The sequence below is a fragment of the Ambystoma mexicanum genome, chromosome 5q (assembly GCF_040938575.1).
Source record: "Ambystoma mexicanum isolate Mex_15411 chromosome 5q, UKY_AmexF1_1, whole genome shotgun sequence".
NCBI lineage: Eukaryota > Metazoa > Chordata > Amphibia > Caudata > Ambystomatidae > Ambystoma > Ambystoma mexicanum.
In genome coordinates, this window is record NC_090933.1 from 918,266,995 (window position 1) to 918,293,871 (window position 26,877).

Consider the following 26,877-nt stretch of genomic DNA (forward strand, 5'->3'; position numbering starts at 1 on the left):
AGAGATACTTGTCGAAAGACCCAAGGATTTCAAACCCTTTGACCCACTGAACCATAAGTCTACTCCAGTGAGAAGGGAACCATATTTGCCTGATTGCTAAGGGCACTATAACCCTTGAAGGGAAACGAGTGTGGTAGTGTATAGATTGAGAAGGCCTCGCCATCCATTATATGAGCCAAACGGTAGAATCAGCACTACATCATATATTTACACACACACCAGGAACCAGTGTGTCATACACTATCCTTCTCATGTGGATTACAAATAGTGAATAGGACACAATACGCCTGTGACCAAGAAGCAGCTGGGTGCTATAGTTCTCTGAGGCTTTGACCTGTGGTAAAGGTACAGCTGGGAGCTATATCCATGAGGAAGTGTTACACTTGAGAGTCTGTGTACCCACAGGAGGCAGAACCTAGACACTTCATTGTTTAATTAATTGTTTAATCCATCCAAGCATTGTTTACATAGACCATGCCCAAGGAGAGAATCCCTCTTCTGTAGTCCCTATAAGTGTTTATCCCCTCGGGATCCTGTGTATCAGAATAAAACTAAAGGTCATCCATACTTTTGAGTCACATGATTGTTGTCTATCCACCACAGTTTGCAACCTTCCCATGTCTAAGTGTTCTTAGCATTTTCATGCTGGGAAACCAAAGCATAGATGCACCTCATAACGGATCAAACCAGGGCCACTTCACCCGTATCATTGTTCCTTTTGCTATGGTACACTATATTGTTTTGCATACCATGTTTTGTGGATTTGTATTCCTGTGATATACTACAAATAATCACATTATGTTTTTGCTACACTACATTGTACTATGTAGCACGGTATTAGCCAACTTGATCGAATATAATCGATCGAATGGTACATTTGACCGAATTCGATCGATTATTAAACATACCGAACTTGTGAAACGGGGGTGGCGGGATTGTTCCCCACTGCCTATGTTTGCTATTTTTGGCCTTGAGTGGGTTGCAGGGGTGTCCCTTGCTTCCTCAACATAGGAGGCAGGGGACCAATGAAAAAAAAAAAGGAAAGGGGAGCCTGTGGCATCGGATCCGATTTGCGTTAGAGGTGTGGAATTGACGCCACAGGGGTGTAGTGGACCTGGAGGCGAGCAAACAGGTAAGTAGGGGAGGGTGGGTGGGGCGGAGTCATTTCGGCTTCATATCTAATGGGCTTGTTTGTTCGTCTGAGAAATTGTTCTAATGCGAGCAGATTTATTGCGGACAGTTCTCCGTGAACAATTATCAGACAAACAAAGACCCCCAATCCATGTAGCACTGAATTGCACGTTAGTGTTTACTGTATGTATGTTTGTACTGAAGTGACATATTCCTGCCTTTGCAGCTCCCACAGCTGGATACATTCCATGTTGTCTTACTTATTAATAATCCTTATTTAAACAATCAAAGTAGGGTACATAGCCATGTGTTTCATACCAACGATGCCCAGAAATGTACATAATGCACAAGGTAGGGCCAGTAGTGGCTGACACTAACAGTGTCTTTCGACAATGTATGATTTATGATGATTGTCTTGTCATCATTTTATGTAGAAAGCTATTTTGCTACTTACAGGAAACTAATTGGTATCAACCTACACAACAGCTATGTTAGATTTAATAGCCAATTCTAAAGGGTTACAAAACGGCACCATGTTATGCAAACGTGTTTATGGCATATTTTGGCCCACAGTACATTTTGTACAGCAATGAGTATGTGAAGGACATGTAGTCCTAATTCAGCTATATTTATGGTGTTATTTTAGGTGGAAACACGTTAAAAAAACATTGAAGAGCATTTAATGAATATTCCATTGCCAGAATCTAATTGTTGGCATCCTCGAATACAACCGTTACTTTTCCACACAGTGTATTGCACTTAGATATGTGTAAAAAAAAAGTAGCAGATAAGACCAGCATGCTACTAGCAACCAATCACAATTCTTTACATTTGAAATAGGGGCTTCCGTAAAGTCAGACATTATTTCTAAAAACTATCAAAATGGACGCAGCAATGTTCAAGATAAGATGTGTTGAATTATTCACATGATTTTCTGCACAAGGTTATTCTCAACCAAAATAGAGATAATAACCAAAGTATTAGAAATGCAAAGGACGTATTATTACAACCCAGATCAATACAACGCCAAAACAACCTTGAGCAATTGTCAATTCTTTATCTAAAGTAAAAACGCCAAAACAATCAGGCATGCAAATGCCTAGTTGCAAGCCACAAGCCAGGCATGAACGCCATTCAGCCCCTGGCATGAAGGACAGTTCTCTACATGAACGCAGCACACCATTTTTTGCTTGCAAAGAGTGAATTACTCGCCAGTGGCTATTGGGGAGTGCCCATTTTGTGGACTGAAAAGGATCATGCTTAAATAATGGAATCTATTAAACAAAGATTTGATTTGTTATGAACTGTTCCGAGAGCCTCCTATTTTTTCATATCCGCGTGCCACACATTTAAAGGCTACATTAAGTCCATAAATACTAACAAGTGCTAACATGATAAACCAAGACACACATTTTGACAGGCTCAGACAAAGGGCACATTTCCTTTTTTACGGATATGTGCATTATCCTTTTTGTTAATTGACAGTTCACTTATCCAAGAACGGGCAAGAGGATTTCTTTGGTCATTTTGCGACTTGCCTTTCTGATTTTGTTGCATACATGGCAAAATGGTTGGTTTATGTTGGGGAATTAAAAGTATGTGACAGTGAGCCTAAGTCCAACATAAGGAACTGGAACCATAAATCACCAGTAACCAGATATTTGACTGGCACACATCATACTGTAGCTCAACTAAATGTTCTCTTTGGAGCTTATTCCTGCACACGCCCAGGGAGGTGGGGGGGAGGGGGAAATTATCTAGCACACACAAACTGAAACAGCGTGAAAAGTATGACAAGGTCTGCGGGCAGACTTGGACAACACATTCCTGAAAAGGATTCACAAACAATTTGACTTTTGTTATTCTTTGAATCGAGTGGGAAGTCGTGGGGTAACATTAAGTATCATTGTAGAGTATGTCTTCAGTGTTTATGAAATGTCTTTAGGTGCTCAGCAAAATGGGTACTCTATGTGCAGTGGGGAAACCTGCAGCTACGAGTTGATGAGAATGTGTAATTGATGCCAAACGGCACATGTGGTAAGTATAAATCCTTAGATGATTGTGATGGTGATAATTAAAGCGTGATCATTTATAATGAAGATGTTATTGTATCTGGAACATTTAGAATGTCTTCTGTGTTGTTTATACAGATGAATTATCTTTGGAAGTGCCGCACTGAGAAAGGGCAATGCCGAAACATCTGCATGAATTATGTCAGAGGAGGATTTCTGCATGCCAAAAAGAAATGTTTAACATTTCATTTGAAATCCATAAAAGTGGTGAAATCATCCAATAAATTGAAAAAACTATCCAGAGGCGTTGCTTGTTTTTGCATCAATGATTATGGGTGTTACAGGCAGGCAGTGTCTCGTGGGCTTTTGAGTATTCTATGCCAGGAAACATTGTGGCTTTGGTTACGGTGTAAACTATGTACCAATGTGCCATGCATGTAAAAATAACAAAGTAGGGTGCCATAGGCTTCAGCTCAGGAGTCAGAATTTGAAAAACAGAATAAATCCGAAGGCACCCTTCCTTCCTAACGGCGATTTATTAAACTTCTTTCGGTGTAACTTCCCAACCACAAATGAAATGATCATTGAAACAGTGTATTGAGGAGGCAAAATGTGCTAGCCTTTTGCAGCTGCTCTCTGTACATTTTTTATGCACTCTTCTATGGCACCATCCCCTTTTGGTGTATCGTTCGAACTTGATGATTAAGGGATCAAGATAAAGCCATTGGTTGTGTCATATATGGTGTCATTAAGGTTGTCATCAATGATATCATTTTGTATGTCATTTATGATCCCCATGAGGTCATGTGCAGTGCATGACAAGGGAGCCCAAGTCTCTGTGGTTAACTATAATCAGATTTTGGTGTCTTTGAGGTGTTTTATTATTATATTAACTCCCTTCAGCTGAGGTTTTCCCTTACAAGAAGCAGCTCTTTTTCAGTGAGTTTGAAGGTGGCTGGCGCCCAGGCCATTCAAACCCCAAGGAGTCAATGGCACCTTTCCTGCTCATATGTCTAATCCTGATTTACATAATTAAAAGGAAACATCATATTAAAATGGGACCCACTGGAATAAGAGGTGCAAAAGGCCTAATGTTTTGCTTGTTAGATGATCACTTACAGGAGGTTCTAGCGCCCATGGTTGGGAGTTCGTCAGAGCAATCAAGCAGGGTCTGATGATACTCTACTTTATAGGATAATCAATGGGCATGCTGATCCGTGCCAGGCTTTGACCAACTGCCTCCCCAACTTTGAGATCTGAGTGAAGGAATGTTGACGTAGGCCAAGTGGGATGCATACCACAGTAGTTAGCACAGTTACTCAGTAAAGCTTCTTTAAATCGATGCGTCAGACCTTCTACCCATGAAACACTTTGGCTTGAGTAAAATAAAAAATGTTGGCATTTGGCTATATGAACAATTCTACTTGCAAGCCCATGGTGTGACTGCATTGAAGAGAATATATTTTCACATCCACTGGCTCAAGAAGTTCTTCACACTGATCCTTTCTCCCAAAGAAGGTTGTTAAAAAGCCTATTGCTGTGATAGCCTTTACAGTGGTATCTCCGACAGGTTTTGGAACTGGCTATGAGACTGTCGGACTCGTTCGAGGCTTCAGAAAATGGGACCATGTTACGAGGCTGAGTTGGCATCTGGTAATTAAGTTTGAAGGAACATATCTATCTAGATCTAATCTAACGCAATGCATAGAAAAGAAGAGCAACATAGAAGACAAGATTGGCTGGTGCAGGGGTATTTGCAGGGGTATTTGCCACTCTGAGATTAGACCTTTCAAGCCTCCTCTCAACCGCCATATCCTCTGTATTGGACCAACATGTGATGCTTGTAAGGAGGAATGTGTCGGCTCATTCTGGAAGGTCACATTCCTCACAGCATGGCACCCAGGTTGAATCACTAGAATGTGTACCCTGAATACTACCCCAACCTTATATAATAATTGCAATAGAAACAAAATATTTAATTAACTTGCCACTAAAAGTAATAAGTAGACACTGGTATTGCAAAAATACCTATTTCTCATTATCACATTCTGTATGTTCATTGACTAAATTAAGCACACGTTCCTAGAGTTTTCTGCTGCTAAAGGTATTTATTGCAGCTGCATAATCTATTTGTTTTGATAATTTTTCTCCCAATTGGAAGTTTTTCAGTCATTAAAGGCCGTGAATATATTTAGAGCAGTTTTTCTTTAATGAATCTGATCAAATGCAGCTGCAAATTTAAGCTGCAAATGTAACCAGAATTCACAGGGCCTCCCACACATTTAGTGGTAAATATTTGTTTGTGTGATGAATATGTTGCTTCAATGGAAACAATTTCATTATCCATAGTCCATAATTAAGCAAGGCTCTGTTTTAATAGTGTTTACTGCAACACCATAGGCTAAGATTTATTCTAAATCTTCCTGCAATTACCTCTTGTGTTTTGCTACAGTCACCCTGATTGGGACGGGTATGCCCAGACGTGGGTCCTGTGCCTGCTGGGCCTACAGACCCAAGCTACTGCTCACTGATGAGGCCCAACAAAGCTGAAACATGTCTGGGGATGCTTGTGGTCTCGTTCAGAACGGATGTGACCTAGCAGTTCGGGCTGGACTGCCCCTTTGGGGGTGGGACCAAGCCTGATTTGCATATGGTCTTTCCCATTTTATAATGGCTTGCCAGGCAAAGAACGAAGGTCTGGAGGGTTGCTCAGAGCAATGCCAGAGGCTAAGATGTATTCTAAACCTTTCAGCCATCACTTCTTGTGTTTGGCTTTATCACTACAACACTGTTGTCTGGTAAGCCATAACTTTTTTAATGGTGTGTACTGCAAACTGAATTACTTCTAAGGTCTTCCAATTTGGACATGTAAAGCGCAGTGAGATTAAGTGATTTTGGTTAAGTGGTGAAGTCATGCTTTGAGCTCTGTCGGAAATGTAGACGCTTGTCTACCTCTTTTCCCAGCTTTTGTTGGTAAAAATGCTTGCTAATGTTTGAATTTCAAGAACTAAAATAATGCTCTTTTTTTATATAGATTGTTTGAAATGTACACAAATCACACCATAAAGCAAATCTGACAATATGTAAATTGGTATAGTAACATTTTGATGAAAAGTGTATGATTGTCACTCTATTTTCCATAAGCTGAAGGGAAGTCTACATGCCAAGTACTCATAGCCTAAAAATAAAAAACGACTCTTGCTTTTACAGCTGTACATTTAAGACTTAGACACAGGGTTAACATGTAGGATAAGGGCACTGTCTTGTAGTAATTGTTTTACACAGCATGCCACTTGTTAGAACCCCTCTCTTTTCTCAAAGCTGGGTATTTTGATGAATCAAAAGAATTTGTCTCTTCTCTCCAAAGGCGGAGGCTCCAGGGGAGCCTCCCCCTTTGAGGCTAGGGAGGTGAGCCCCCTTTGCAAGACCCTGCCTAGGAGATTGGGCAAGTGGGACCTCACTGGGAGAGACTCACCCTTAGGGGACAAGGACACCTATTCTGCTGAGGAACTCAATTCCCTATTCCCTATGATGGCATATATGGAACTATCCGGTGTGCAGAACCATATTCAATTCCAAGACTTGGCTGGAGAGAGAACTAACTTGTACCATCATAAGCAAGAAAGGGAATCTATCCCTTTCAAGAATAATCTCCAATTAAGTACGACAAGTAGGTTGAAGGAGGAGCAGACGCAGCACAAAGTCAAGCAAGAGGACTGCACATGCACGCAGGGGAGCCCGCTGTCATGATCACTGCTTCCAAGGGGCTAGGACCAACCCAACGTCCTTGGAAGCAGGCCTCTAACCTTCATCCTAGGCACCAGCCGGTCCCCATTGGGACCTTTTGGACCTTGTCCTGGCGCCGGTGGCACCAGGCTCATCAAAATCACTGGTCCCGGCACTGGATGCGCCGGGCTCATAACATGTATAAAGATGCTTGGGTGGACTTACCTGCAGCAGACCATGCTGCTTACTTACCAGCCATATGGGAATCCTCTACGAGCCGGGACTAGTTTCTTAGCTGGGTGGGGCAGGCTCCACTCCCTGGATACAACACTGGAACTCTTCTAGAACAGGAACTCTTTTCTTTCCTGGGCGAGGCAGTGGAGGAAGATGCCTCATCACTCCAAGGCTATTTAAACCACACCCGATTGATGCAACGTGCTTTGCGTTATTCTGCATCTGCAGCAGAACGCTCACCGTGTCGGTTCCAGTCTTCATTCTTCCGATCCTGAACCTGTGAGAACAAAAGCTTACCTTTCTTGTATCCAGCCTTCAGAAGCACCTGCAAAGACAAAGAAACAACAGGTTAGCACAGCAACCTTCACTCGCAGCGCTTTCCTCACCTGATCCATCGGCAGTTACCAACTCTTCGTGCTGCTCCTCTGCCATTATAGGCCTGTGAAGATAAAAGCATAATTATTCCTGTGGGGAATTTACTTACCGGCACCCCTCGAATTCCGGTTTTCATCAACGCTGCATTCCTGCACCTGAAAGAGAAAAGGAGAGACATTAGGCAGGCTATTTACTCACGCGCCATCGCGCCCTCCACAATTAGGCGCCTGCAAATACCCCGGCATTTTCCAGAGTCTCTTCAGCATCCGAACTCATACCTGCAAAAGAAAAGAGACAGTTGGAGTGCATTTCGAAAGCAGGCAACAGGCACTTACTTACGCACTCCCAAGCGCTTCATTCCTATGCGCTGGCTCGAACTCCGGCTCTCTTCAAACCACCATCTTCCGCCTCAAGAGCCCTGCAAGACAAAAGGCACCATTTGAAAGAACATTATACAGAGCCCTATTCCATACTAACATGCCCACGCACCTAAAGACATACTAACGGCACCCTGCACCAGACGCAGATGGGGAGTCCAGCATTCACCTATCTAAGGTGAGCACGTTGACCTTGGGGCTCCACGGAAAAGTGAGAGGGAGAGAGAGAGAGACACCCGACAATCCCAGGTCATTAACCCCATATTCTTTCACCTGCAGACATCTTACTCTTCGAGTTAGACACACAGTGCGAAGAGGCCCAGCCCCGGAAGCCAATCGAGTCCTGCACTTCACTTTTCAAGATACAGTTACCACCCTGCCAAGACCAGCGCCTCCGTGGGAATCAGGTGAGAATTACACCCACAATGTTCAGAACTTCTCTGCACGCAAGACGCAAATGCTGGCGAGCCGGCAGGTGCAGATCCTGAGAAGCCGAGGAAACGGGAAGCCAATACCCGGTGGTGGCGTGACCACGAGAACTTCGTGGTGGGTAGGTTGCCTGCACAACAGTGCCAATATCACAACACTTACAAGTCAGCTAATGGTCCAGTTGCCAGAAGGGATACCGAGACGCTGAGAGTGGAAAGATGAGGATGCTACCAAAAGAAAAACAGAACAGTGAGAAGGTACCATACAATAACAGGCCCTGGAGATGTTCCCCTGCATTATGCATTATTTGAGGTGATGGCGAGACCGGAAGCTGCTGAGGACTCATTATGTAATCCAAGAGACTAGACCCAGCATAAATGATGATACCTTGAAAGAAAATTTGATGAAATTGAACTGTAGTAATTACACAGAAAGCTAGTCACATGTCACAACTAACACTGAGAGGGAGATCAGTAAACGTTGGGTAGCATTATACTGGGAAGAGGGGAAGGTTTCCCATCATTCTAGAAGCACAGAGTAGAATATTTCAGACATAGAATACTATTAAAGGTAAGAGGAGTCCATAAGATAAAATAGACACAAGAGGCATGAAACCAGAAAAGGGTGAACTATAATCACACAGCAAGTAAAGTACAACTAGGAAGTAGTACTTCACAAAACTAGCCAGGGCCCCTTCACAGGGATCAAAAGATACAACACAGGTCAAGAAGGGAAGTACGGAAAGCAATCCCTAAAAATGAGGGAAAAGCCAAAAGCCTTGTAAGAGAGTTAGAAGAACTGATACAGAAGGTAACCAGAGACTATCTGAAAATTATATATCAACAGGAAAGTAAAAGATGGTGAATAGACGAAACAACCATCAGGAGAACAGAGTATTTTCTTGATCTTAGTTTGTTGAAATAGTGATAGGGTCAGTTAGTATTCGTTTTGGACAGCAGGCTTAATCATTTGGACATTTCCAGATGACCAATGAGTACCTTAGTTATTTACATAGGTCTGGAAGTCCCCATAGTGATAGGAAAAGAGAGGGCTTATTCTTTTTTAAATCATTTTGGAATTGTCATCGTGTTCATGTCCTCCTACTGACCTGCCACACTATTCACACTACTTAGGTGAGATGCCATATACCATAGTCAATCCCAGTTACCCACTCACTGCTGGGTCTGCAGCCAACCTCCACCAATTGCTTTGTTTAAAATGAGCATCTGATTCCAAAAATATGTGTTGAAAAGATTTTTTAACAGATGCGTCAGCGAAGCTCTGCCAAACTGTATCTCTGTTTGTGTTCAAATGCAAATTGAAAAACATGTGTGAAATAGGAGCAGAGTGATGAAGTTAGTGTCAATGTGCTTGGAAGGCTGGAAACAGTTGATCCTGCACCCTCAATGCACCTGTGCCTATGCAACAGGTGTTTAGTTCACCCTCCCCAAGAAGCGGCTCCTCCTGCCGGTAATACCTTAGGCGGCTGCTAGACTTGGCACACCCTGGAAATAGTACTCCAAAATAGAAACTAAGAGGAAATGATTTGATAAAATAAGGGCCTAACGTCTCACACAGCTCAAGAAAAGGGAAATACATTTAGAGCATGGAATAAAGCAACAAAGCAGGATGTGCAAAATAAAAATAAAGAGCATGCTCCCTAGCTGTGTATTTAACAGAAAATGTGGATCTAGCCACTCCGCTCCACCACTACTGTAAAGGTAAGGTTACGTGTGCATTATCTCTACATTAATGTTTAGTATCATGCCCCATAAGTGATCTGAGCTATTGACATGCACATTAACAAAAGCAAACCACATGATTCAGGGAGAGAACTTAACAGCGACTTATGACCCTTCTTCTACACTTACCTTCTTCAGGCACGTGTGTATCATTGAACATTAGAAACTACTTGTGTTTTCCCAGTATAAGTTAAAAGCTGGATCGCAGGCTTGACTTGCCCCAATGCCAAAAAACTTTCACTTTGAATTATTAACAGCAGACTATGTACACACAGCATTTGGGCAAAGAAACACCTGCAATGGTAAGTGGGATTTCTTCGATCATTTTTCTTTCTCTTTTAGGAATAATGATCAAAATTAGTACATTTTTAATAATAGTGCTATGTGTATTATTTGTACTGGGCTGATTTTGTATTCTTTATCTTTTATGCTTTGTTTTCTATTTGACAATTGTATTACCAACAGGCTCTATTAGGCTCTATTAGGTAGTCATAAAAATGTGTTGTCATGTGTAAACATTGGCCAACTGCCTACTGGCAATCTCTGAGCTGGACTGTGAGGACCCAGAAAGGCTACTGTGACCAATTGCGGGTATTCGTTCCTTCTCTCCAAGGGGAGCCCAAACCCCTTTGAGGCAATGGATGTTAGCCCGATCCACACGACCCTCCTTAGGGGTATGGGCAAGTGGGACCTCAATGGGAGTTATACTTGCCCTTAGGGGACAAGGGCTCTGTTCTGATGAGGAAACCCCAAAGTCCAATACCATATCTGCCTATATGGGACTGCCGGCTATGAAGACTGATCTGTCATCCTTCTATTTGGATTCCAACAAAGTGGGAACAAACCAGCCATACAAAGAAAAAGGAAATTTCTCTTTAAAAAGAGATGTGTACATTACTGGGACGAGTAGCTCTTGCGAGTAGAGAGCGCATGGTAAGCATGGTAAGCCCCGTGATGCCATTACAAATTGGTTAGACGGAGAAGAGCAAAGTCGTGGAGCCTGTGACTTTTGGACAGACAAGGAATGCCAGATCGAGACACCAGAGAGCTGTAGAATCCTGCAACTGGAGAACCATTTTCCGAACAGAAAACAAAGTCCTGCACCAGGTGGTAGCGTGACCGCAGTTGCATCGCGGTGGACAAAGGGTCCAACTAACGACTGTGAGACCGTCCGAGGAGGGAGTGCTTGAGCTCCCTACTTGTGTTCATAGACAGCAGCCTGCTGCCGCGGAACTGAGAATGAGACGCCAACAAGTCTAGACGCAGTGAAGGGGAATCAGAGAAACAGAAGACCTCTGGGCCCCGCGAGGTTCCCCTGCGCCAGAAGAGGTACTGGGGAGAATGGGAAAGGTGGGAGGCTGCAGGGCCAACATATGTGAAAGATAGAGACTTTGCATAATCACACGTATGAAAGTCAAAAAAAAATATTGGAGTTATATGAAGACAATATTATGCATGAGGACACTATCTAAAAATTGGAAGCAAATACTCTGGTAGGAAGGGAGAAACTCCCAGGTACAGAGCCTTAAGAAGAGGAGACAGCCCACCACAACCCAATGTAACAAGACTTGTGAAAAGAGACTGCTAAGGGAACAGAATCAGGAAAGACAACATCCAGTGCCAAGAACCCAATTGAGGAAACCAGAGTTGGCATAAAGTCATACAAAACCCTGGGAAGATTAACCCTCAAGAGTATAAATATTCTAAGGTGAAAGGCGCAAGGGGGAGAAAGTATTCCAAGAAAAATTGTCATAAGCGTGGCATTAAAGAAACTACAAAACCCACAAGTTTATTGGAAGAGCTACAGGAGTTCATGAAGGAAGTCTCAAGGGACTATTAGGGGAAGATGACTGAAGGAAGTGCATATTCTAAACTGAGACATTTGAGTGTTAATAACCCCTGGGTATAAGATAACGAAAGAAAGAGAAATCCGCTGGAAGAGTGACTATAAGAAAACGAACAAGAGAAGGGAGACATTCTTTTGGCCCCCTTTTTTGAGTTACTCATGTTAGTGGTAGGATTAGGTAGAGTTAGGTTTGGGACGAAGGACAGTTTGTTTTGAACTTCTTGACAGACGAGCACTTTGACTTCGATAGGTAGGATGATCCCTTTAGTAAAAGGGAATAATAGGCCTTTTTTTTACCTAGAATTTAATGAAAAGAAAAATAACAAGTCCTTAATGTGTCTGACGACTCCTTCCGACCGCCACACTACCCAGCCAATGTTCACTATGGAATCTGACACAGGAGAGAAGACGGGCTCTTAAGTGTGTGTTATGGTTACAGCGCAGGGCATGGAGCAAAATCTGATCCCTCAGCACCTTTTTCATTTTAATGACAAAATACCATTAATACTAATTGCAAATTTACCTGATTGCCAAGTTTTATGCATGATGAAAAGCGGAAGGTAAATTCTCAAGCAATGGATCTTTCATTCACATGCTGTATGAATTTTTCCCCTCGTCAGGCTGTAAATCCTTGGTAACATAGAGCAGTTTATTTTTTTAAATCAAAACTGCATTCACTTTGATGCTCTATTAGATTTGTTTTGGGTCATGATGCCCACAGCCAATGGACAGGGCTCCCTTAGCTCCACCACTGTCTCAGGAGGATAGCTCAGCTCAACATGCTCGCCTTGGAAGCAAGACGACACGGAGCAACACAGGTTCAATCCCCGGGTCTGCGCTTCGAAACCCCAGGGTTATAAATATCATATCATATATCACTGGAGGCCATTTTCCGAATTGTTTTTTTTTTTACTGCACATTATCTGGTGGGAGTCCTTACGTCAAAGGGAAGGACAGCATGAAGTAGGGTGTGAGATATAGCATTTAGGATGGAGGAAAAAGGGATTACATTGGTGGTGGATACAGTGTGGGCTTGTCTGTTAGGAGGGTTTCCCAGACCATGTAAAGTCAAGCATGTGAGCAAATTGAAAGATCTGGCGTATGTATTAGCGAAGAGAAGAATTGCTATGGGGTGGAAGGCATGCCACAGACCGAGAATAGAAATATGGTGGAAAGATCTACAGAAATGGGCAGAGGCAGAGACTGCAGCGTGGCAGGAAGCAAGTAACGTTGGGGGGGGGGGGGGGATGAAGAGGCTGAAACCTTAATAGCGTGGAAACAACTAATAGCTGAATTATTTGGGCTCACGCATGATGACGCAAGTGACCGTGACCAAACAGTAAACATGGAAATGGAACCCCTGCTGCAAGATGGAGAAACGGAACATGAGGGATTGTAGGCTCGGGAAGGGGGGAGGGAATGGGGGATACAGTAGATATGGACAACGTGATGTGTATCTAAATATTAGTATATGTACTGTAAATTGGTTTGTGATGTTGAAATAAAATCAATAAAAATAGTTTTTAAAAAAACATGTTAAAAAAAAGTAGGGTGTGAGATTAAAGTTAAGAGTTTGAGGACAAGGGGGAAGCAAGATAAATGAACAGAAATTTCGGTGAGGAGGAAGGGAAATATGCTCCTTGTCCTTAGTATCACAGATGCACATTTACCAATACGCAGTACAAATACCCATCATCTGAACCCTGTGTGTGAAGAGACATTCTGGATTCATTACAACTATTGGAACAGAAAGGAGAGGCTTCTGGGACATGGACAATGTGTAGTCTGTTTTTATGTCGCTGGATTAAAAAGTAAAGTTTCATGAGCATAGTAGAGTACAAAAGCTGACTTGTACAACTAGATTTACGTGGGTTGCAATAGCCAGCATAGCCCATCCCTTTACAGTGTTTACTATTTCGCACCTAATACATGCTTTTAGTTCCTTTTTCTAATTTGGATTTCACACCATGCATTAGGCTAAGGTTGTTGGAACTTCCAAAGACAGAACCTCGGAAGCCGTGATTTCTGCCAAAAGATCACACCAAGGTCCAAACAAATCCCAAATCAGGTTGTGGGATATTGTCCAAATATGAACAAACTAAATAATATGAAATTCACATTTAACCTTGCCCAGGGGGCTACCTTTATATCCATAAAAGAGGGGCTTCTAAAAAGGGTAGGGCCAACCTGTAACTTCGATCGGTATAACTAAGGCCCATTAGACTCAACCTCGGTGAAACCCCCCTTGAACTAGGAGAACGAATTAAAAATAGTCACCCCATGGATTAACAACAAAACAATGGAATAATTGGTAGAAATGATTACTCTAGAACAATTCACCAACTCTTTACCACCTTTTTTGCAAAAGGCAGTACTACAACTGAATTGACCCACCATAATCGTGGCTATTAAGACTGCCCAAAACCACTTGAATGCAGTCAAACACTTCCACTGGGTACATCGAAGTGAGGAGCGGAAGGATCACAAGCTTACTATCCACTCCCAACCCTAGGTACAAGATAGAGGGGAGGATCCTATAAATCCAAGGAATGGATACCGAAAGAAAGAATGGAAGTTAAAAGAACTGACCCACGGGGTAGAGAGGAAAGTAAGAGAAGAACCTGACGTAATCAGACCCTCTGCTCCTATTTGCTTTTCATGTACAGAAACTGGCCATTTGGCCAGAAACTGTCCTAAAAATCTAAAGGAAGAACCCATGGAAATAGAGTGGGGAGAACCTGAAGAAGATCTGGAAACCTTTAGTATATGTTTGTGTCAATCTTCCGCCGACTTTACGTATGAAAAGGCCATGGTAAATGGAAAACAAGTAAAGGCATTAATCGACTCAGGTAGCAAACGGACCGCTATAAGAGCCTATTTGGTTACAACAACAGACCTTGAGAATGCAACCTTAGTTAGGGATACATGTGTACAGAGGGATAATAAAATATACCCCAAAATGTCCCATGTACATTAACATCAGGGGATAATCATATTTGGTATCATCAGCCATCATTCCTGGGCTCGCCAAAGAAGTCATTGTGGAAGGGACTTCCCTGCGTTCTCCGCTCTATTGCAGGAACTTCCAATTCCCCATAGGGAATGCATACCCCAAAACCAATGGCACTCCCACCGTTGATCCCAAACCTCGCCTGTATGGGAAACACAACCCTTTAAGCCTGCTATTTACCAAAAACCTTCCATGAAATATGGAGAGCACCTAATTCCAGAGTCAACCCCTCAATGCCCGTTTATGGAATAGATTCGGGAGATGAATGAGAACACTTCACCTCTACCGGAACGGAGGAAAAGAAACCTGTGGAATATGCGAGAGTCCTTGGATATATTTCCCTCTTGTTCTATCCCGGATCTTCAAATCAAAGAACATAGGCAAGGACCACGTATATCCACCTCGCATAGCGGAAGGCCATGTGAGAAACCAGAAGGTGTCTCATCCACTAGTCCCCAAGGATCTGTCATCCATGTGGCCAGGACACAGCCAATTGCTTTTAGATCCAGTTCCTGGGGGTGGACCAGTGCGGGAGGATCACATGGGTGAGGGGCCTTCAAGGAGTGGGACACCAGACGGTGAGATGCAGTATCCCCTTTCCTGTAACACCTTTATCCCATCCTACAACCTTCCCTCCCCCCTTTTACAACAGAAACACTTTCTCACGGACTACATGCTATGAGAGAAAGCAGACTAACACCCGAGCAGTATTTCTGACGTATCCCAATAGAATGATCAGGCAAGGTCAGGCAATTACTGACCATCACACACACATGACTTCCATTAAGCTTCCCCACATGGATAAAAAGTGGAGCACACTCTGAGCGAGGCAAAGCACACAAGGAAACAGCAGATTTGAGACGGCAGCTGAACGAGAGAGGAAAGACAGCAAAACAGAAGGGGATCGAAAGGAGGGAAGTTCCCTTGACCTTTTCGACAAGGAACCGTTACTTTCCAGAGACCTCGATAATAGAAAGCATAAGATCAGGAAACCAGGCTGAAGAATCCTGCACTGTGTGTCAGAGATACCCGGGGTCCTCCTGCATTAATAATCAAGGCGGAGAAAAGTGACAGCCGCCGTGGTACCATCCAGTAATAACTGAAGTAGCATGCAACTCCCTTGATTGCAGCTGCCTAAGATGAATGTAACCCAAGATGTTTGACTAAGATGTATGTACGCTGTGATACCTAAGGTTTTGGGTGTGTAATCAAATGCAATAAATAAAAAAATAAAAAAATCCTTGGCTCCTAGAACAAAGCAACATCAGTGAATCAACACAGCTGATGAGTTGGGGAGACCGATACAAGACCGGTCTGTGTTGAAGCCAAGTTGCAAGCAGCAGCATATTATGGCGAGCACTGGAACAAACATTGTTAAAATGCATGGGATAAGAGACGCAGGTAAAGTTGAACTGCTGATGAGTGACTGAACTTTAAAAAGCAAGATACACTACCTTTGAAGAAGTGTAAAAAGTGAAAGTGAGAAGAAGGTTGTATCAAGAAGAGAACAAGCATTTGTGAATCGAAGTGGTCCTGCAACAGATCAAGCAAAATCCTGCGCACAGTCGAAAGTATTCGATTTTGATGAAGTAGTGAAATTTGGTCCAAGCCTGGCGCAGGGAGACCAATTGAAGGTTTTGTGTTGAAGTGGGTCTGAGCCCGGATGGAGTGGGAGCCCGGGTGAACAGTAAATCACCCGAGAAGTTGTTTGTGAAATCCTAAGAAGAAAGGAACTTTTATGTTTGTTGTGTTGAATCAGGCCCTCTGATTTAAGAGACTTTGAATGGCAAAGAGACTTTGCAACAGAAGGCCCTGATGGTGAAGTTTTGAACTGCATCCCCATGCTAGAGAATCCAGAGAGTGTGCTAAGCTCAAGTGTGTGCTGCCTTGTACCGTGCTGAAAACGTGGAAAAGGGAAGCCAACAGCTTGAATATCCTCACATATCATTTCTTGAAAGCTTTTCTTTTGCATAACATTGTTTCCTATACGATTTATATTTCAAAGTAAGGGCTGACAATAAGTTTGTTAGTATAGGCCCTTTTATTTTGACAGACTCGACTAGGACTGCAGTATTATTTGATAGAAGAAGCTTGCTCCCATCTTTAGATTTAGGATTAGAGGGGCATTTTCCAAACCCAATTGAAGTTCAATAAACACCCTTGAAGTGTGATCACTTGTGTCTTTCTTACTGTTTAATACCATGCCTTCCTTACAATATGCAGAAGCATGCAACAATGAGCAATAATGTGTCTCTGATGATTATTTGCTAAAACATTGGAAATTAGCTCATACCATTTTAAGCGGGACGCTTTGGCTAGGACAATGCTAGACCTAGTACTGCACTAAGCACAGTCTAAATGCAGCTTAGCAAAATACAGTTTTCCCAATCCATTAGCACATTTATATTTGTAATGCATTGGCAAAAACGTTCTGAGCTTCCGCCACCAAGACAAATTAATTATTTTTGAGCCCAACTAAACTGTCTTCTAGTTTAGCAAACCTGGCAGAGCACACACATTTTTTAGAATCAACCTTGAAATAGAACTGAGCAGGCCTGCAAACTCCCATTTTCCAAGAACTTAATCTGCGCACAGGAAAACACACTTATTCTCCACTGCATGAAGCAAAAATGGGTTTTCATCCTCCGTGTCTAATCTGACATTTCACTAATTATGATAAAGCTATTTCTAATTAGATATTTCTCCCTTTTTTTGTCACTTATGCTTACCAATAGTTCAGTGACACCCTGTCTGCACGGCAGGACACAGACGGTATCTCTCTCCCTGACAACTCCTTGCCGGCTCTGAGGATCTCCTCTGTCTCTCTCCTTTCTGCAGCCTGGCCTCTGAGGGTCAGCTACCGAAAACAGACTTCAGCTTCGCAGCAGACAGCCAGCCAACATTCAAACTCATTAACTCTTTCTCTTCTCTTCCTTCACCCAATCTTTCTCTCGCCCGCTCCAGACACTCCTCCTTCTCTACCTTTTTAAACCCACTTTTGCTTTCCTTCCCCTTACTTATATTTTCCTACACAATCCATATCATTTTACCACCGACTTCCCTGCCTCCTGCTGTGATGTAATCAAACATTACCCTCAAGCCCCCTTTAGCTAACCCGTAGTCATTTTCCAATCACCTTCTGCTTCTTCAATGTGACCTCTGTCCAGCCCTTTTTTCCAGGCCCGGATGAATGTGCAACATATTGCCTCCTGACATCCTCTCCGCATTCCGGTTTAAACAGAGTTTTTACAAAATGTTTTCTCCAGTCTTCTACGTACACTGCAGTTCAGCTTCAGCTTTCACATGTTCTGCATTTATTTTCTAAACCCACAACACTGTGTGAATAGTGTCTTTTCACCCCTGGCCTACACTGTGGACCATGGCCTAAGCAACCCCATTCTAATTACTAATAATCACTAGTGTTAGTGTTGTTAAGGTTATTCATTGGTGGGTTAGTAATTAGTCATACTAATTGTCAGCCCCTTGGCTTCACTGTACGGCGCTGATTCCCAAATCATGCCTCACATCAGCACTAAGTCACATGCCTAGTATGACATTAGCTCCATTTGTGCTTGGTGCACATTGCCCGTATTGGACTCAGAGGTGCTGTGAGGTGCACGGGTGAAATTCGTGCACTAGTTATCCCTCCAATCCTCACGTGGCAATTAAGTTCAGCAATAGAAATTCACTCATTCAACTACAGGTGTGGAGGGGTGTAATTAAAGGTACCTTTCCATGTTGCGTCTGACACTCAGTGCACAACATAAGGGATAGAGAATCCCCAACATACATTACAGAGAATATTGCAAGTTGTAGGCGAGTTCTGTGCCCACATAGAAGAACAAGGCAAGTCATGGAACAAAATAATAACAGGAAACTCTCTTGTAGAAGTGCTAATGAGTACTTTATTTTTTTATAATTGAAAGACATCAACCCCAAATCTCCTTCATTTTTTTATCTTTCAGAGAAAAGGTTTGAATATGTCCTTTTAAAAGCAAACGAAATGACAGCCGATAATGTGTGGCAAACAAATGTTTAAAGCAGTTCTTTTTAACATGTGTGGTAACCTGATAATAGATTTGTACCCTCCTGATATGAGCCACATGTCACAGATGACCTGAATAATTCAGAGTCCCACTGAATAATTCACAGAGTCACACTGAAGTTTAAGCATTTTGGTTTTCCCCCAAAAGAAAATCAAGACAACGTAAGGTATAGGCTGGTTCTCGTAGCATAGATTGTTCAGCTAGAAACGGGCAGATGGTTTAGTAGGATGCACTGGGTGAGAAAGACACTTAGGAAGTGGCGCTAAGGTTCTCCCTCTCTCTCATCTCCCATGGGATTCCCTCACTAACTCGGGCATCTGTAATCCCTGGTTAGTACTATCGACTGGTTATGCCTACTTTCTGCCACTGCCTTAGGCTAAAGATGTCTAAAACGTCTCTCTAACTCCCCCTGGGACTTTCTAGCAGACGCTACCCTACTGATGGTTAGTTCTCAAGGGTTGGGGTATGTATGTGCTGTGAGATCTTTAAGCCCTCCTCTTCCCCCTACTAACCTCCTCCATACAACTCCACTCTTCTTCTCCCTACCCCATGTCTTTCTCCTCTGTTTCTGTGATGTTCCTCTCTCCGTCTACCTACCTTCGCCCTCCAATGTTTGTACATTCTTTCTTACCACTCTTCCCTCTACTAATGCTCAACCTTCTCAGCACTACTACTCTCCCTCTTCCACACGACTTCTACTCTCCCCATACGATTACTATTACTACTTTCGCTGCTACTACTCTTCCCACTCTGCACTTCCCTCTGTTTACTTCACACTTCTACCATCCGCCCTTTGATGTTACTCCTCTTTTCTACTACTACCACTCCGTCTGCATTACTACTGCTCTCTTCTCCCCCAAACTCAGGTATATGATTACCTGCTGACCCTTCCACCACACTCACAACTACTAATTTCACCCCTTCCCACTGCTCTCTTACACCCCTCTCCTCTGCACCCCACTCCTACACCCCTCTCTACTAGCCTCACTCTCTCCTAACACTTAATCCCTCTGACCTTAACTAGTACTGTCCCTCCCCCTACTCCTATATCTCTCATAACTTCTATACACCCCTCTTGCTCACTACCTACACTATACTGTATTCTACTACAAACAACTGGTGACAAAGACCTAGCTACTTTATAAAACCCTCTAAGCCCCTGCCTTTTTGCATGGTTTTCACAGCAGTCTATGATGGGTTTCTAGGTCATTTTTCTGTGGTTGGGGTGAGTTTTCTATGTTCATGGAATGTTGGTGGCTGTTGCGATGTTATGCAGTGAAGGCTCCAGAATCATCCTGGGTGTCTTGTTGCAGTTTCCTCTTTTGTTCAAATCCAGTCCAGGTGGTATTGAGTGTTCCCAGGGGGATTCCAGGAGTTGCGGTTCTAAAATAAAAAAGGGACAACTGTTACCAGCAACTGTATTGGGATACTCAGAGTCGAACCATTGTTGAAATTTGTAGGCCAGGTGGGGAGTTTCCAGACATTTATTTTAGTGAGGCTCCTATGCCAGGTTGAGAAAAGTCCCCCCATCCCCAGTGACAGGGCCTTGACCCTGTCACACACAGCAATTCAATAGGTAAACAGAGGTCAATACAAGTTTAATTATTAAGTAATGACAGAACTGCTGGGTAAAAATTCCAGATCTTTATTGCACGGTCCTCTTTCTCGGTAACATTATTTAACTGTCTCTATCTGCCTTGCTGCCATCTAATCCTAATTCTTACAAAACTGTAATTGTTTTATTCCCTTTGTCCTCTTTTCACCAGTCCATCTCTTGTTCTCACCCTCTTACCCTTCCCTACCATATTTCTCCTATAGTCATACGCTACATACATTTTCTAAAACATATTTTTTTAGGTAATTGGACTTTGTTTGTGTTAAACATTTCATACCACTAGTGGTCTCAGAGCCAGAGAGCAAGGTAGGTAAAACGGGAGGAGCAATTTCCAGGAGTGAAGAGTGAAGTTACAATCTGAATAGGAAGGTTTTGGGAGCCTTTCTTACTTAATCCCCTAGTCCTTAGTCTCTCCACTACAAGCCACTGGGGGGTCGACAGTAACCAGTGAGATGAGATCTCTTCTATTAAGGCGAAGAAGAGGTAGAGCTGCTGAATTATTTACCATCTATAGGTGAAGAAGATGGTTTGTTTGAAGGCCTAGATATACACTGTTGACATAGTCTAGGCAGGTGAAAATTAAGAAAGTTTAAGTTTACAAGAACAAGATTTTACAATAGAGGGAAAGTATTTGGCCAATGATGAAGCTTAGGTTTTTGATACAATTGCCTGTCCAGAGGCAAGTTTCCTCGGGCGTAGGCCCAAAGACCCAACTCCAAAGGTTGGAAGCACTGCCTAGAAGCAGGATTTCAGTTTTTTAGGGATTCAACTTCAGACAATTTGGCCCCATTCAGATGTTAACTATCTGATGTCAGGGGGTAATCGAAGGGTCACATGGCAATATTTTCTGTCCAGGCGAAGTATGATATGTGTGTTGTCATCTTGTATGCAAACGTTTAGACAAAATCAACAGATGAGATTCGGAAGGGGTTGGAAGTAGAGATTGAAGAAGAGGGAGAAAACCAGAGCCGAGAGGAGTTGCACATGTTATTGGTAGAGCATCAGAAAAGAATTGGTGAGCACAAACCTTTCAGGCCTGCCTTTAAGGAACATGGAAGCCAGAACAGTGCAAAGTCCTGAATAACATCTATGTATTAGGCATCCTCTAGAAGGATCTTATGGTCATCCATGTCAAATGCTGCTAAAAAATAAATGGGAAAACTAAAGCATGGACACCCTAGATGCCAGCTGTCATTCATTTGTCATTAAGCAAGGTTAAGGATTGAAACCTGTTTGTTGTAGGAAAAGGATGCAGTTCTCGATGGGGAACTGAATATGTTCCCAGGGGATGCATTCAAGCAACTTATCAAGAAATGACAATTTAGAAATGTGTCTATAGTTAACAAGATAAGAGTGGTCTAAGTTGTGTTTCTTCAGCAACGGAACACAGACTGATTTTTCTTAGGGCTGACAACCAAACCAGAAATGACAGAGTGGTCTCCCAGCTTCAAGATGAAATGTGTGATTGTGGCCACAGTGAATTCAAGATTTGCACCATACAGGAATCGGAGAACCAGAGGTCTTGCATTTGGTGAGATAGTCAAATTGGCTAATGAGGACCCGGCTAAAGCAGGAGAAGACAGGTGGTTTGGAGACTGGAGGCACTCCAGAGAGTTAGTGAGATATAGTGGAACTGTGGAAGCTTGATCACAGTCTCATCACCTTCTGTTGAGAACATCCTGGAGGGTGAGCCTTTTGCACTTATCTTTTCAGTATCACGCACCTATTTGCTAAGCTTCCTCCTCATATATAGGCCACCTTCCTACTGTCCAACCTTTGTGGACAAACTCACAGATGCAAAAGCCAACCCATCCAAAGGCTGTCAGCGTCTGACCCTTTTTGGCTAGTTCAACGTTTGGCTAGAGAAAGACTATAATCGCATCACGAAATACCTTGCAGCTAGCTCTCACCCTCTCCCTTCCTACTCTATCCTCTTCTGGTCTCCCCTCACACCTTGCTCCTGTCCTGATGTTCTCACTCCTACCAGTTCTTTCCTCCACCATTTCATGTTACTCTTTTCAATACTCTACTTCTCCCACTACTACCCTCTCCTCCACTCTACTACACCCTCATCCACACTATGACTCCTCCCTCCAAACTGCTGCTCTTCTTCCTTCTATTGCTCCTCCCTCCTTGCACTCCACCCTCCTATTACTACTCCCAACTCCATACTCCTCGAACACACTTCTTTCATCCAGTATGTGCGCTTCACAACCACTCCTTACACTGATCTTTTTACCCACATACCAAAAACACTCACAACGCAGTATCACTTTGACTCTTTAGAAGATACCTCACCTACATCACAATACGCTTCCACAGTCCTCTGCTCCTTCCTGCTGGTCCTCCAACTCTCTCTCTCTCTCGCTGGGCTTATCGTTCCCTGTGGCATCCGCTGCCGATCAATGGTGGTGGGCTGTGTTGTTTCTTTTATAGATTGCAAGGAACTGGATCCGCTCTCTTTGCTGTTGCGTCATTCTGATGTGGGGGTGCTCCAACAGACCGAAAAAAACACTGGTGGGCATCTGGTAATAGAGGCCTGGCTTGAGATGACATGGGTCTGCATAGAAACAGGCTGGCACGAGGGGCAGGAATTGGGGCCCTCCCAACTGCCGCCGTGCATCTCGGGGGTAGAACTGGCTCGAGATTTCTTCTTGGTAGGCTTCCCACCCCCAACTGAAAGGTGATTCTATCCCTCTTGACAAGGCCGTATTACTGGCCTTGTCGCAACGCCCTGTAGGATGCTTAGGTCAAGTAGAACCACTTTAGTTGTCCTGACTTCAAAAGAAAAAGAGGATGACCCTTCTTCTCTAGGTTGGCTATCAAGCTTTGCCACTCTCTACCCAAACATCTTTGCATGGAAGTGAACCACCTGACATTCAGAAAACAACTTAAAACATGTCTCTTTAACTAAATGGATTAGATTCACAGCAAACCTAGCCTAACCAAACTGAAATCAGAAGGAATCCCTAATCACTCACTCCACTCTTCCATCTTGTCCTCCATTACTAATAACACACTGCTTATGCAGTGTCGTCTGCCAACTCTGCTTATGCATTTGAAGTTTGTATGCCACATTTGCCACCAGGTCTATCACACAAAAAGCAGACTCTTCCCTACACTTTTACCTATTAACATCACACTCCACTCCAGTGCATCCACAGATGCCCTCCCAATCCATGCACCGTCTTTATGGCTAAAATACCCCAGAGTATCTCACATGTCTGAACACAGCAGAACCCATATTCAGCACAGAGGTAACAGGGGTTTCCAATCTGCAGTCATCAACACCACAGCTTTCCACTCCTTCCTACCCCACTCCTACTAACACTAGGCTCCCTTTTTTTCTTGCAAGGCCACATTATTGGCAGAAGGGTGCTACAAGACAACTTACCTTTTCTTACCTTTCAATATGTTTTTTGATGTTCATGATCTTGGTTTGTGCGTTTGTGGTGGGCAGTGCATGTTGTTGTGATCTACAACTCCAGAGTTGAGATAGGACCTTGAAGAATTCTGATTGTGGGTTCTTGGTTTCAAGGATCCTGTTGTAATTCTTACAGTATTTTCCTGGAATAGTGAGGCATGGTGGAACTGCATGCAGGGGGACAGGTATGTTACTTTGTAATTATGAAATGTTTCTTTTCTCCAGCATCCTTAATGAGCCCAGCCTTTCTTTTTGAAGACTTGGAGGTCAGAATGGAAACATTTTGCATGGAGGTGCTTCTGGCAAGATGAGTAGTGTTGAGGGGAGGTCACTTATTGCACTGGTGCCAGGTGTGGGTAGAGCAGGGTAGAGCAGACAGTGATTTGCCATATGCAGGGAAGAGTTCCCAAAGGCTTATTTTCCACTTTTCCTTACTGGTCTTGCAGTTAATGCACTTTCTTCTTTTATGAAGAAATACATTATTTCTGCAGTGTATTGTAAGGGTGCAGTAGTAAGACTCTGACAAAGAGGGGTCATGGTGGTTGACTTTTATTCCAAGTGCTAAATGAAAAGAAAGTCCTATCTTGCCTCAACTCTGAGAGGGGTTTCCCTGCCTCAACCAAAAATACTAGTGTCACCATAAGGCTGTCGCAAAGCATAAGTCCACAGTCCGATGTCAGAATCCTAGCTCTGTCCCTCACACTCTATATTCAACTAAATCAAAAAGGAGTTAGTCCAGATGAACAGAGGCGTAGCCAGGATTTTCTAACATGGGGCCGGAAGCTGAGGTAGTTGGGCTCGCTACAGTGATATTAACATCTGTAAATGCCCACAAAGCGCTGCTGAGTGGGCATTTACAGATTTTGGGTGGGCCTTGCCCACTCAGGCCCTACCGTGTCTACACATCTGCAGAGCAATGGCTCCCTTCCCCTGGACAAAAAGACAGTTCTGGATTTTGCCAGTTTCTAAATGTTCAATCTCAAGTCTTGAGGGGGTTGGGAGTGCGGGGTGTTTCCATTCCTCAGCCTTTCTCAGGCTTCTCCTACAGTTACTCAACTTCTGGGGAACTATCTCTCCTCTCCCAATCGGCCTTTTTCTGGTTTATTGGCTTGGATGCTGCTCCTCCAAGCTGTGGTGCCCCAACCCTAGTTGGCAGTCCTAGCTTCCTTTTACAAGGCACTGTGACTCAGAAAAGTGGGCTGGATGCCCATCCAAACTGCAGTGGGTCCCTGGCCCGGGTTGTCAGTCCTGGTTTCCTTCTACCAGGCACTGTGACGGCGAAGAGTGGGCTGGATGCTCCTCCAAGCAGTGGTAGGTCCCTGACCCCGGTTGGCAGTCCTGGTTTCCTTCTACCAGGCACTGCGGCAAAGAGAAAGAGTTTGGATGCTTTTCCAAACTCTGGTGGGTCCTTGGCCTTGGCTGTTAGACCCGATTCCCTTTTCTCTCAGGCCTCTTCGTTCCAAACACACACTTGGTTTACTCGTCTGCCAAGTGCTGTATTCATAGATGTTACTCTCACAGTTCTCTTTATATTACAGCCTCTTTCCCCCACTTTCCATATATTATTGGTTTCAGGGTTTCTTCTATCCTCTGGGAACCCGCAGCAATAGGCTCAGTCACCGAAATACTGTTAGGGTCTTGGCTGCATCCCTCTGGTCGTTCACAGGCTTCCCCAGGTTTTTCTGTTTCGCCAGCGCTTTGGGGCTCTCCTCAGCTCACCTCACCGGATCTGCAGCTTATAATCCTTTCGGCTTCTTTCCCCAAGTCAAAGTGCATGGCCCTGCAGGGCTGCGCTGCTGATGCATTCCCCTGCCAGTTCGCTAGGCATGTCCGATGGAGACCACCACTCCTGCGTCTCTGCGCATGGATCTGCCCTTGCTGCTTTCCTCCCCGAGCACCGGTCCCTATTGCGGTTCCTCTCTGGAACTTACTCCTGTAAATCCATCTTTAGTTTTTATGTCGGTATCCAGTAAGGCCTGTGACTGAAGACTAGACTGCTCAGGCAGGTTCATCCAAGTGATCCCAGCGGATCTGCGCTTCTTCCTCATTACAGTTTCTTGATTCAGATCTTCATGATGCTTATCCCTATTCTTCCTTGTCTCAGTGCTTTCTACTTCAAGCATACTATAGAAGTATGTAGAATTAGAGGAAGGGGCGAATAGAGTGAGGGTGCAGGAGAGGTGGGCGTCTTAGGTGTATACTGCGTTTTCCCACAGTAGTCATCATTGGTATCATATCATGAGATCCACCCGCTGAGTACCACCCGCAGGGCGACTATCGGGTAGTAGCCTCACCTCCCTCACCTCATGGGAAGGGTCTTCCCCAATGAAAGCAGTAACGACATCCTGGAATTCGTCTACAGTGGCAGAGCCAGGGTGAGGGCGGGGGGGGGGGTGTTGCGATCGAATCCCCTTGCTCTCCCTTGTGCCCAGTGCGTCTCCAGTGCACCCCTCCAGCCTCCTGCTGGTGCCCTATTATCCACCCTCCATCACCTAAAGCTGCCTCCACTACTGAATGTTCTTTTTAAACTCCCACCTATTGCACCTGTTTATCCCTCTCTAGCTTTCTTTTTCTGTCTGTCTGCCACCTCCAGTTCAGCTTTCTTTGTGCTGCCTTAAAAAGGTATCTTTGCCCTGGCTACTCTAAAGCATTCTTTGTTGATTATATCACAAGGCTGACGCTGATTGGAAAAAAAGGCTCGACAATGGGAAATGCTTAACAAATATGTTAACACACATGTACAGGTTTCAGCCAAAATAAGAAAGAGGTAGGATCTGAATCAAACCAAACGTTTTCAGGCTGGTTATCATCCAAGGTGGGCTAGAACTTTGGGGCAATTTAACAAAAATCAAGTGTCCTTTGGGAAAGCAGACAATGTTTCAACAAAGTGTTCTCCTAATTGTCATTTAT

The 26,877-nt window shown here is 43.7% G+C and overlaps 1 protein-coding gene across 8 annotated transcripts in view; it reads left to right on the forward strand.

Moving 5' to 3' along the window:
* VPS13B (vacuolar protein sorting 13 homolog B) overlaps positions 1-26,877 on the forward strand; it is a 3,421,660-nt gene that overhangs the window by 2,500,636 nt on the left and 894,147 nt on the right. Inside the window, exon 33 of one of the 8 annotated variants that reach the window (XM_069621429.1) lies at positions 3,282-3,378. The exons of the other annotated variants lie outside the window; for them this stretch is intronic. Within the exon in view, the coding sequence (XP_069477530.1) occupies positions 3,282-3,285 (4 nt within the window). The 3' untranslated portion in view covers positions 3,286-3,378. Of the gene's footprint in view, positions 1-3,281; positions 3,379-26,877 lie in introns of those variants that run through there. 8 annotated transcript variants of the gene reach the window in all.